We start from the raw sequence: 12,036 nt of genomic DNA on the forward strand, positions 1-12,036 counted from the left end.
TCACCTCCTGCAGTCCACGGGTCTTATCCTCGTGCTCAGCACGCAGCTCCTCGTTCTCCGCACGAAGCTCCTCCAGCTGCCGCTGCAGATCCTCCGCCTGCTCGCTCACCTCCTGCAGTCCACGGGTCTTATCCTCGTGCTCAGCACGCAGCTCCTCGTTCTCCGCACGAAGCTCCTCCAGCTGCCGCTGCAGATCCTCCGCCTGCTCGCTCACCTCCTGCAGTCCACGGGTCTTATCCTCGTGCTCAGCACGCAGCTCCTCGTTCTCCGCACGAAGCTCCTCCAGCTGCCGCTGCAGATCCTCCGCCTGCTCGCTCACCTCCTGCAGTCCACGGGTCTTATCCTCGTGCTCACCGCGCAGCTCCTCGTTCTCCGCACGAAGCTCCTCCAGCTGCCGCTGCAGATCCTCCGCCTGCTCGCTCACCTCCTGCAGTCCACGGGTCTTATGTTCGTCCTCGGCACGCAGCTCCTCGTTCTCCGCACGAAGCTCCTCCAGCTGCCGCTGCAGATCCTCCGCCTGCTCGCTCACCTCCTGCAGTCCACGGGTCTTATCCTCGTGCTCAGCACGCAGCTCCTCGTTCTCCGCACGAAGCTCCTCCAGCTGCCGCTGCAGATCCTCCGCCTGCTCGCTCACCTCCTGCAGTCCACGGGTCTTATCCTCGTGCTCAGCACGCAGCTCCTCGTTCTCCGCACGAAGCTCCTCCAGCTGCCGCTGCAGATCCTCCGCCTGCTCGCTCACCTCCTGCAGTCCACGGGTCTTATCCTCGTGCTCAGCACGCAGCTCCTCGTTCTCCGCACGAAGCTCCTCCAGCTGCCGCTGCAGATCCTCCGCCTGCTCGCTCACCTCCTGCAGTCCACGGGTCTTATCCTCGTGCTCAGCACGCAGCTCCTCGTTCTCCGCACGAAGCTCCTCCAGCTGCCGCTGCAGATCCTCCGCCTGCTCGCTCACCTCCTGCAGTCCACGGGTCTTATCCTCGTGCTCAGCACGCAGCTCCTCGTTCTCCGCACGAAGCTCCTCCAGCTGCCGCTGCAGATCCTCCGCCTGCTCGCTCACCTCCTGCAGTCCACGGGTCTTATCCTCGTGCTCAGCACGCAGCTCCTCGTTCTCCGCACGAAGCTCCTCCAGCTGCCGCTGCAGATCCTCCGCCTGCTCGCTCACCTCCTGCAGTCCACGGGTCTTATTTTCGTCCTCGGCACGCAGCTCCTCGTTCTCCGCACGAAGCTCCTCCAGCTGCCGCTGCAGATCCTCCGCCTGCTCGCTCACCTCCTGCAGTCCACGGGTCTTATCCTCGTGCTCAGCACGCAGCTCCTCGTTCTCCGCACGAAGCTCCTCCAGCTGCCGCTGCAGATCCTCCGCCTGCTCGCTCACCTCCTGCAGTCCACGGGTCTTATCCTCGTGCTCAGCACGCAGCTCCTCGTTCTCCGCACGAAGCTCCTCCAGCTGCCGCTGCAGATCCTCCGCCTGCTCGCTCACCTCCTGCAGTCCACGGGTCTTATCCTCGTGCTCAGCACGCAGCTCCTCGTTCTCCGCACGAAGCTCCTCCAGCTGCCGCTGCAGATCCTCCGCCTGCTCGCTCACCTCCTGCAGTCCACGGGTCTTATCCTCGTGCTCAGCACGCAGCTCCTCGTTCTCCGCACGAAGCTCTTCCAGCTGCCGCTGCAGATCCTCCGCCTGCTCGCTCACCTCCTGCAGTCCACGGGTCTTATGTTCGTCCTCGGCACGCAGCTCCTCGTTCTCCACACGCAGCTGCTCGATCTCTGCGTGCATTTCTTCAAGCTGGAGCTGTAGGTCCTTGGCGTGTTCATATAACTCAATGATTTCTTGATTTTTTTGTTCTATTGATTTTTTAAGTGTTTTGTTTTTGTTGTTTATTTCCTCCATCTGCTCCTCCATTTTTTCTAGTTGTGTTTTATATCCGTGGTTTTCCTTATCTCTCTTTTTGTCTTGCTGTTGGAGTTGTTTTACCTCTTCCTTGCTTTGTTGTAGTTGACGCGACATTTCTTGCTGGTTTTTAATTTTCTTTTCGATTTGCTGCTTGTGATATTCTTCCTGTTTTTTTGCAAATGTTTTTTGTTGTTCAAGCTCTTTCCGAAGTTTGTGTAATTCTTCCTCCAGATTTTTGAGTTGTTTTGCTAGATCACTGTTTTGACTATATACATTGTCCTTTTCTTGTTGTAGGTCCTGAATCAACTTTGTTTTGTCGGTATTTTTCGCTTCTAGCCTCGCTCGCTCCTCCAGTGCGCTGCCCAAGGCTGCATAGATTAGCGGGCGGTGCATGGCCGTCCTGGAAGTGAGACGTTTGGCCTCATCCTTTCCAACGATGACAATTCCGCTGCCTTTGCCCGGAATTGCTGCTGTTATGGATGAGCGGGGAACGGTGATTGGTGCGATGTCACTTGCCTCCGCAAAGCTGAGGCACGTATCGCTGTCAGCTTTGTTGCAATTAACTACATTGTTACCCTCCTTGTAGAGATGTTGTTGTTCAATGATTTGACTGATTTGTGTTTCAAGCAACTTCATTGTGCGAATGTTGTTGTTTATTGCCTCACTGATTTCTTTTGCGCGCGCCTGAGACTTTTTTATCTCGGGATAAACAATAATGAACCCCAGTTGGGCGAGTGCCCAGTCGCAAAACACGGACTCAAGTGAAACAGAATTGGCCGAAACAATTTTCCGTGGGGAGAGCCGTACCTGTTCCTGCAGCTTGAGGAGCCTTGGCTGGTAGCGTTTGATGATGTCCTGGTGCTCGTCCATGCTGTTCTCGACGGTCGGGTAGTACTCCAGAAGCCTCGTGATGAAGTCGGGGTGACGCACGACAGCGCGCAGGTCCTCCCACCCCATGACGACGTCCTCCATGCTCTCTTGGTTTAAAATGGCGATGCTTGCCTCAAGCGCCAGGCAAAGTCCCGCTGAGGGGAGGCGGCGACTGAAGGCCTCGTGCAGCCGTACCTCCTCCACCTCCTCCAAAAGACGGCGCGCGTCTTCAATTTTATCCTTCGCCCGCGCCACCTCCGCCTCTGTGTCGCGTCGCACGGTTGCCAACTCCTCGCGCTGCTGCAGCAACGAGCGCCGGCAGTTCCGCACCTCCTCCTCCTTTAGCTCCTTCTCCTGCTTGAGTGTTTCAAGGATGTCAGCGTTGCTCCCATTTTCTGCTCGCCACCGCTGGAGCAGGGCGTGGTGGTCGCTGAGGCTTAGCACCCTCGCAAGCGACCAGTGGGCGGCGAGGTTGTTGTCGAGAAACTCGTACGCGACAAGGCTGTCACAAAGCACCGGCTCGTCAATTCCTCCAAGGAATGACGCAATGCCCTGGTGCATCTCCTCGGCGGATAGTGACGTCGTCTCACCCGGCGCGGATGTCCCCCGCGCAAGCATCTTCGCAGGTCGCATGCAAAAAAGAGCAAAATAAAGGTGCCGCAACAAGTCAAGCTCTCACAACACCAACAACCACAACCACAATCGCAGGTAGTCCCTTTGTGCCCGCAATTTGGCAAAAAGTTGTTGGTTGTTGTTGTTGTTGTTTCTACTATTGTTTTGGATTTACGCTCGGCGAAATGCCCCTTCAATTGCCCTCTCCGTCCCTTCTTTTTCTCCCCCTTTTTTCTTTTTTTTTTCCTTTCTTTTTTCAGTCGGCTGTCTTCGCTCTCTCGCACCGGCACTTAGTTGTGGCAGTAGTAGTAGTACCCTAAGCCCGGAAAAAAAGACGGTCGTACAAGAACCTAAAAAAAAAAAAAGGAAAAAAAAAAAAAGAAACGCACACACAAAACAAAAAGGAAATTAAAACAATAATAATAATAATAATAATAAAACCTATCAATTTCTCCAGTCTATTCCTTTCTTTACTCTCCACCCCACTCGTGTCCCTCTCCGGTGTGTTTCTTCTTTTGTGCTCCCTTTTTTTTTTCCTTTCCTGCTTTTTTTTTTGTGTGTGTGTGTCTACCACGCTCCACCCTGCTCGCTCCTAATAAGCACACAAAATATAAAACGGGAAAACCCCCCAAATGGTTTTGTTTTTGCCCTCACCCCTCTGTTTTTTTTTTTTTTTTCACTTTACTTTACTTTACTTCCTCCGCCCATCGCTCTTCTCTCCTCCAGACTGTCGGGGAATGTGGCGCAACCTCGGCGACAGCAGTGGCGGCGCACGTGTATTTATACGCAAACAATCTGCAGATGTGTGCACGGCTGCCCCCTTCTGCCGCAACGCGTGGAGCAATGCGCAAAAACAAGGAGTCGGGCACCCCTTCTTTCCTTCCCTTCTCTCTCAAGCCAAAGAAACCCCACACACGCACACACACACCAACAAAAAAAAAAAACAGAAGGACGGACACGTTGGCAACAGGAGAAACAACAGTGAAAAAAATGGGGTGAGTTTTGGGCAGGAAGAAGACGCACGGAGGGGACACGTCCCGTGGATGAAAACAGGAGAAGAGGGAGAAAAAAAACAAAAGAAGCAACGGATGAGGGAACTCAAAAATAAATGGGGCAGCAACCGATTACCGATTCCCCCCAACTAATATCCCACTGTGTCTGTGTGTCGTGTGCAATTCATGAGAAAAAGAGGAAGCAAGAGGAAAAGAAGGATGGGGAGGGAAGAAAACTCACCACAATGCCACACATTTATGCACGGTAGAAAATGTTAGCCGTGGTGGTGGTAATGGTGGTCTCCTCTCCCTTCACCCCAAACTCCCCCGGTAGGCTGCTGCCTCCTCATGCCCCCCGATGTGCTCCTTTCGTCTCCCCCTGAAAACCTGCGGCAGCACCACACACACACACACTGATAGAGAGAGAAGTAGAAGGAGAATGTGTGTGGCAGGCAAAAACAACGTCCCTCGCTCAATTGCAGCAAAAGCCAGAAAACAAACAAACAAAAAAAAATAACAATAATAATAATAACTCACTCCCGTCTTTTCTTTCTACTCCATTGCAGGGTCCCACGAGGGTCAATGGCATTTGGCATTGCCACCCTACTTGCGGCGAATCCCACGTATGCACACAACCGACACACCAGCCAACATCTACAACAATCAAAAATAAATAAATAAATAGGCCTCACATCTCTGGCGGGTGGTGGGTGGCAAAGACGTGAAAAGGCTCAAAGTCTTCAAGGAGCGGATTGAATCCGCTGCGTGTCGTGAAGAGCGCCGTCTTGTCGCCGCCAAATGTCTTCCAAAACTGCGGGTGGGTGAGACTTGAAATGTCCTTATGTGCCCCGCAGATGTTACGGTAGACCACCGCCAGGTGCTCAAAGTCCGTGGGGAAACAAATGTCAACCATGCCGGCGTTGCCATGCAGCGAGTCGGCGGGGCGGCGAAGGTACATATCCTTCGCCACACGCACTTTGCACTGACATACTGGCCCGTTAACACCTGGCAAGGCCTGCCGCACGCCTGACCAGTCGACAAGAAAAAGATGGTGCCTGGGGAAGAACGCGGCGCATGTCTCCAGAAAAAGCATTGCGACGGTTGGAAGCCAGAGGGTTCGAAATGGGCTGTGAGTCCAGATAAGCTTTGTAATGATGACACGCAGAGGGTCATTCATGTTCGGTTCAATGCTGGTAAAAGGAGGTGGGTCGATGTTTTCACGCCCGCCCGTAAGACACAACACCTTGAGACTATGAAATGACTCCTCCTGTAGCCAACGCAGGTAACGCAGGTAGCGAAGAATAACAGGGTCCTTCAAAGCGTAGTAGCGTTCATGTACAGTGGAAAGATTGTCATGTTGCTGAAAACCAAACCAGTGTTCGTTACAAACACCATCGCCGCTAAGCAAGACGCAATCATGTGGCATCCCAGAGAGAAGCTCAACCCCCAACAAAACGCAGCGACGTCGTTCCAATTGACGCCAATTAAGAATGGAAATGTTATGTATTTTGACATGATGGTAATGTGTGATGAGACGGTTACGAAGCACCTGCACGAGCTGAGGGTTCTGCTCCACCACGTGGTATTCACACTGCGCATATACGGCTGAAAAGTGCTCCGCGAGGTAATCCAGCACACTCACCGCCAGGGCCCCTGTTCCTGCTCCAATGTCGTACACAACAAGCGGCTCACGGGGGTCAAATTTCGCCCGCATCATTGTCACAAGGTATTCCGCCAGCACCCAACCGTAGTGAGGCTGAAACAGTTGCGTTGGTGTGATGCAGGCAGGAGTTGATTCGTGAATCTTGCCAACATAACGTTCATAGTCATGCTGGTTCCGAAGACTGGCAAACGGCACGGGATCAAAGTAACCGCTTGTCATGAGTTGCCTGTACTTGCGATGCAACTTCGGATAATAGCCCCACTTCTTGTGGTAGAGAGCAAAGTGAATAAAGTCGCGCATGATGAGCGAGGTGCCCAGTGAGTCGTGGTCGGCGAGTGCCCCGCCCTCAAAGACAATGAGGTCCTCAAAGAGCTTTTTGTGCCGCGCCACACGTCGTTCTTCTTCCTGAGTCGCAAGTTCGTCCAGCCTGGACTCAGACATGACGTGGCTCCCGGAGGACACAATCGACGGCATGCCTCCTTGGGCAGTCGATAAGGAGGCGTAATGAACTGCGGCGACGCCGTCATGATGTGAAGCAGCCGTGGCATCATTTGTTGTTGCTGCTACAGAAAAGGAATTGCCAGTGTCCACCAGTGCTTCATGGCCATGGGAATTGCAGGAGGGAACAAGTCCGCCCCCGTCACTATCGCCCCCATCGGTACCGTTGCTATTGTTATCGCAACCACCACCACCGCCACCAATCTTTGTACTAACGCTGCCGGTGGCAGTCGCGACATGCCGGCAGCTGAGCGGCAACGCCGCACCGCGCGTTAGACCGCCGCAGCCGCAGAGAAGCCGCCCCAACGGCGGGAGCAGACGCATACAAAACGCCCCGCCCCTCCTTTATTTTAATTATTTTTTCCCTCTCCCTTTTTTCTTGACTGAGTGCTTGTTTGCTTTTGTTTGATTAATGTTCTTCTTTCCTTTTCTTCTGTGTTTTTCGTTTTGAATGCCTGCGTTCCTCCTTCTCCCGGTCCTCCGCCAGTTATGAGCAGCAACAGCAGCATTGCAATACCAACCCCAGCGCCGTCCGCAGCAGGAGCAAGAAATAAAAAAAAAGAATGAGAATAATCCGTGCGTTTGTGTGCTTGTGTCTGACGCGCACGCCTCCCTTCCGTAAGAATTTTGTTTTGTTTTGTTTTGTTTTTGTTTTTTTATTCATTTCAACAGTTCGTTTGCATACACGCTGCACGCACGCAGAGAAATGCGGCCATGCACAACAACAGTATTCACAAGAAAAAGATGATTCCACACTCCCACCCACCTCCCTCTTCCTTTCACTTCTCGTGAACGACGGAAGGAGCAGGTGTCATGTCGCGGAAAAAACCTCATCTCCTCTTCTCTTCGGCATGTAACGAACAGGTGCCTGCTCACAAACGCCATAAGTTGCGTTCCCATATCCAGGAGCCGACTCCACCCCGCCCGCGTATCACACATCCATATCCACAGACTGCTCCCCCGCCCCCCTCTCTCTCTTTCTCTCTCCTCATAAAAGAGCCAGAGCGAGTCAGTCATATTTGGGTGAAATGGGTGCCATTTCATGTGCATCGCTTGAATAAGGTTCCTGGGGGCCATGGGCGGACGGCCACGTGGGGTCCGAGGGAAATGGTGGTGCACTACAGTTGTCGTTGATTTGGGGAGTGTTGCTATTCTCCATTCGTCTTCGCTTGTACTTGCGGAAATCTCGACGTTTACGGATGGAGAGACACGCGCAGAGGCCGTAGCCTTCACCACCATTCGCCTCCTGCATTTGCTCCTGTAGGCCCCTTAAGCGTCGTCTTTCGCGTTTTTTCTCACGCTTTTCTACCATGTGCTGATACGTTGTCCGGTGCGTGCAGCAGAGATACAAGTGAAAGACTATGAGATGTCCGAGAACGCACATTCCCATTGTGCACAACGCTACGGTAATAAAGAGAAACAACAAGAAGACTGCGTAGTTGCTACTTTTATAGCGGAGCTCCAGGAGATCCTCGTACTTCTCCCTCGCCAAAATGGCATCCACAATGACGTACAACCCAATCGCCAAAATGAAGGCCATGCCACACCACGCCGATCCCATGAAAGCACAAAAGGACTTGTAGTTTTCTGCACCTACACATGAATTTAACCAGCGGCAATGATGATCAAACCCGGGGACACACTTGTCACAAACCCCGCAGTGTTTGCTGCCGGCCTGAACAAAACGACGGCAGAAGACGCACGGCTCCGTGCCAGGTGGCGCGGCCTCTTGCGTTAGTCCTGTCTGCTCCAGCCGCGGTAAATCCGTGCGAAATATGACAGGATCCTCAATGTGGCTAAGGGATAGCGAGACCTTCAACGCGATTGTGACTGTGAACAGCACCCCAGAGATTATGGAGACAACAATCATCAATGTATTCTCCAAAAACGGCACATGCAGGGTGTAGTGCAGGATGGCCAGCAATATAATAATGGACCATGCCACAATCTGCAATAAATCTAACGGGCACTCAAAACCAGAACGTCGCGGCCGTACCGGGTCGCCGTATACATCTAACCATTGCCCCTCCGGTGGATCACAACAAAGCAACGACATCTTGCACTACACACCCTTCCCCCTCCTCCTCTCCTCCCTCTCTTGTGCAAAAATTTCGTTTTGCTGTTGTAGCTGTTGTTGTTTTCTCCCTCTTCTTTTCTTTGTTTTTTGTTGTTGTTGTTGTTGTTGTTGTTTTTGTTTTGTTTCTTGTTTTTGTTTTCTTCTTTTATTTTTACCCCTCTTCTGGTGTAATACAGGAACGCTCCTCGTGTCGCGGAGCGGTTAAGTGATTGGGGAGGGGTTGAGGGTGTGGGAGGTGAACAGAAGAAAAGCCTTCGTCCCTAGCAAAAAGTCTTTATGACAAAATAATTTTTTAGATAATAATAATAATAATAACTGTACAAACAAGATGGCTGAGTCCTTCTCCTTTCCGTCACACTCACGCTTGCTTTTATCGCCTTCTCAAAAGGCTATGCCAACGTCCAAGCCCCGCCAACGCAGGGAGGGGAGAAACAACAACCAAAAGGAAGAAAAAATCAGAAGTAAAAATTAAAAAAAAAAAAAAAAAAAACTTTTTCATTAAAACAAACCATACAAATCCCGCAGAAGGTGCCACAGTTGCAAGAGGAGACTAAAACAGAATGGGTGTTGTCATCATGCGGGAATTCCAACGACAAGAGGCTCATAAGCAACCCATTCATCTGTGTATGCAGGCGTAAATGGAGAATCCACGTTCGTGACCACTTTTCTGTAACGTCGCCTGCTTAATTTCTTCGTTGTGGTGTTGAAAAAAAAAAAAGCACGGAGAATTGATGGGCAACCATCAGAGTGAACTTCCCCTTTTAGTAAGCACCACCCACGCCACTCATCCAGCTCTGGTGTGGTTATTTCTCGTTACTATTACATCGCACACCCCAGGGCACACAGACAGCCAAAAAGGCAAAAAGACACAGTCATTTTTCCCTTTTTTTTTTTTTGCGTGTGTGTATGTGTGTGTTTCTGTTTCTTCTTTCCATCCATTTTGCTTTTTCCTTTTCCATTTTTTCCCTTTCCCTTTTTTTAATTCATATCCGTTACTTCTTACGCTTGTGGGTTTTTTCCCATACCACGGCGACGCTTTCGGCAAATGTCGGGGACTTCACCTTCAGCTGCTCAATGAGGCTCTCCACCTCCCGTACGACCTCCGCCTCATATGCGGCAAAGTCCGCCTGCAGGTTCGCCTTGCTGTATAGCCGCTTCACCACGGCGACCTTCGCTGGGTCCTTTTCGCCGTAGTTGGCTTTGAACTCGGCCACCTGTGCGGCGTTGGCTTTGCCCAGGAACGTCACGGCCAGCCACGAGCACTTGGCGTCCTCAATGTCGGTGCCGACCTTCCCAAGTTGTTCGGGGGGAGTGAAGCAGTCCATGACATCGTCCTGCACCTGGAAGTATTCCCCAATCAGATGTGCCACTCGCTCCACCAAATTCATCTCGACGGAGGCGGCTGCCTCGCTTACTAAAAGTCCCATTACGAGTGGCAGCAGGTACGTGTAAAAGGTTGTCTTGTACTTCACTATGCGCTTGTAGATGGCCGGCGTAAATTCGGCGAAGTCGGTAGTCATCGGCTGAGCCACCTCTGGGTCCAGTTTGTTGGAATCACACATGGAGGTGACATCATACATCTGCCCAATCGCCGTCGCGTAGTCAACTTTTTGGAAGAGGCAAAGCAGATCCTTTAAAAAGGGACGATCTGCAAAATAATGCCATGCCATAATTTGCGTCCATGACTTCAGAATGATACCGTCGTTAATGGCACACTGAGTCGTGACGCCAGGAAAACGGTACCAGCACGGTTTTCCACGACGCATCACGCTACCGTCCATGATGTCGTCCTCTACCAAGTAGTGAGCCTGAAGAAACTCAATCATCCAGCCGCCGACGCAGGCATCGTGAAGAATGCGCTCCTTCGTCGCCTCATCGTGTTGGGTGACGGCCAAAAATCCCTCCGCTACGTTCACAACCGTCATGCCGCGAAAATATTTGCCGCCAAGGCACGTTGTGTCCATCATGATGCGGAGGTATCTGGCACGGTTTGGGTCTATCTCGTATTTAGACTGCAGCTGATCCAACAGGAATGCCTGGACCTCGTCGTACACACTCAAAAACCGCTCCATGGACGCCATCGCAAGATATAAACAATAAAAAAAATAATTAAGTGGTCTAAAATAATTTTTATCGCTGCAGCAATACGCACATTTCAACAGGCACAAGTACCGCAAGCAACAATGAACACACACACAAAAAAAAAAAAAAAAAAAAGGGAGCCGAGTGGAATAAAAAAGAGAATGGGGAAAACACGCAAAAGCGGTCATCACAACGTTTCAAGGAGGGGGGTTCACACGATGGGCAATAAACATACGCAAACAAGTATCAACCCAAACCATTTTGCGCATCTTTCTTGCGGTAAAAGAGGAGCGGAAAAAAAAAAAAAAGAACAGAAAAAAGAAAAAAAATATATTTGTCCTTTGTTTTTCCACTCATGGTCCTTTAGACACATAAAAAACTACATATGGGCAAACACACATATATATATAAGGTTTTGCAGCAAGGCCGGCACTGGTGCAGATGACGCATTGTCCCCCCACCTCGGTGCGTCAGACCAGTCCTTCTCCCGACATTCCCCTGAGGCCGTTGCTGCCCAAGTGTGTGTGTTGGCAGCAGTTCTACGTCACCGCCCATTGCCCCTTTCCGAGCTTCTTCTCATTCTTGTTGTGGCCCTTTTTTTTTTCACCCTTCATACTCCCCCGCTTTTTCGTCCTCATTTTCCTCCTTCGCTAACGTTCACCCAAAAGCAAGACGGGGCCTCCTCCGATGCCGCGGGTGCGGTCGGTATCTTTCAGCAGCAGGTTGATCTCGTCTACAAGGCGCAGGCAGTCCGTCTTGGCGCCCAAATAATAACTCTCTTTGCCCTTCAGCCGCACAAACTCCTCCAACGAAAAGTTGGATTGTCGCAAGTGCCGCAGACGCCCTTCAAGCGTCGATACGGAGCGAAAGGCGGCTTCTTCATTAAGGCGCTTCCGCAGCGCCTCGTTGGACGCGCTAAGGGCGTTTAACTGATGCTTGCTGGAGTCCCGAAGCTTCACCAAAAATGCCCGCTCCCGCACGAGATCCTCATGGCGCTTTTCAACATTGCGGCGCAGTCCATCCAAGTCGCTGTATCGGATCATCTCCTGCGACTGTTCTTCCATCTTGCGTGCATGTGCCTGTAGCTCGGCATTGATTTTGATGTCTAGGTTCTCCACCTTTTCAAGCTCCATCTTACGGTCCAGCAACTCCCTTTCAAGGCGCTGATGCGTCACCTGGTCACTCTCGATTTGATTGCGCCGCGCGTCCACCTCGCTCTCTAGCGCATGCAACGCATGGGATGCACCCTCAGCCGGCATCTGCTTCTGTAGCTCCAGCGCCCGAGAGATGCGTTCGAGTAGCAACGAAATGTTCGACTGCACTGTAGCAATCTTTTCGGATTCCTCCCTTTGCCTTT

General features: G+C 51.7%; 5 protein-coding genes across 5 annotated transcripts, besides 13 other annotated features; all 5 read right to left on the minus strand.

Moving 5' to 3' along the window:
- On the minus strand, window positions 1-3,388 carry Tc00.1047053511823.14 (hypothetical protein, conserved; the record flags this gene model as incomplete). The annotated part of the gene is made up of 1 exon (XM_801911.1): window positions 1-3,388. A coding segment is annotated over one exon (3,388 nt), but the record flags the coding sequence as incomplete, so codon positions are not given.
- Window positions 1-12,036: a sequence feature (heterozygous, non-Esmeraldo-like haplotype).
- Window positions 3,496-3,532: a microsatellite.
- Window positions 3,577-3,624: a sequence feature (CT-rich).
- Window positions 3,720-3,751: a microsatellite.
- Window positions 3,780-3,805: a microsatellite.
- Window positions 3,874-3,922: a sequence feature (CT-rich).
- On the minus strand, window positions 5,048-6,844 carry Tc00.1047053511823.30 (hypothetical protein, conserved; the record flags this gene model as incomplete). The annotated part of the gene is made up of 1 exon (XM_801907.1): window positions 5,048-6,844. The coding sequence occupies one exon, from the start codon at window positions 6,842-6,844 to the stop codon at window positions 5,048-5,050; it is 1,797 nt and encodes a 598-aa protein (XP_807000.1).
- Window positions 7,146-7,175: a microsatellite.
- On the minus strand, window positions 7,530-8,576 carry Tc00.1047053511823.50 (hypothetical protein, conserved; the record flags this gene model as incomplete). The annotated part of the gene is made up of 1 exon (XM_801908.1): window positions 7,530-8,576. The coding sequence occupies one exon, from the start codon at window positions 8,574-8,576 to the stop codon at window positions 7,530-7,532; it is 1,047 nt and encodes a 348-aa protein (XP_807001.1).
- Window positions 8,685-8,734: a microsatellite.
- Window positions 8,879-8,912: a sequence feature (AT_rich).
- Window positions 9,068-9,087: a microsatellite.
- Window positions 9,473-9,577: a sequence feature (T-rich).
- Window positions 9,590-10,867, minus strand: Tc00.1047053511823.70 (farnesyl pyrophosphate synthase, putative; the record flags this gene model as incomplete). The annotated part of the gene is made up of 1 exon (XM_801909.1): window positions 9,590-10,867. The coding sequence occupies one exon, from the start codon at window positions 10,865-10,867 to the stop codon at window positions 9,590-9,592; it is 1,278 nt and encodes a 425-aa protein (XP_807002.1).
- Window positions 10,795-10,814: a microsatellite.
- Window positions 10,974-11,008: a microsatellite.
- Window positions 11,330-12,036, minus strand: Tc00.1047053511823.79 (hypothetical protein, conserved; the record flags this gene model as incomplete). The annotated part of the gene is made up of 1 exon (XM_801910.1): window positions 11,330-12,036. A coding segment is annotated over one exon (707 nt), but the record flags the coding sequence as incomplete, so codon positions are not given.

This window comes from Trypanosoma cruzi, genomic scaffold (genome assembly GCF_000209065.1).
Source record: "Trypanosoma cruzi strain CL Brener 1047053517171 genomic scaffold, whole genome shotgun sequence".
NCBI classification, from domain to species: Eukaryota; Euglenozoa; class Kinetoplastea; order Trypanosomatida; family Trypanosomatidae; genus Trypanosoma; species Trypanosoma cruzi.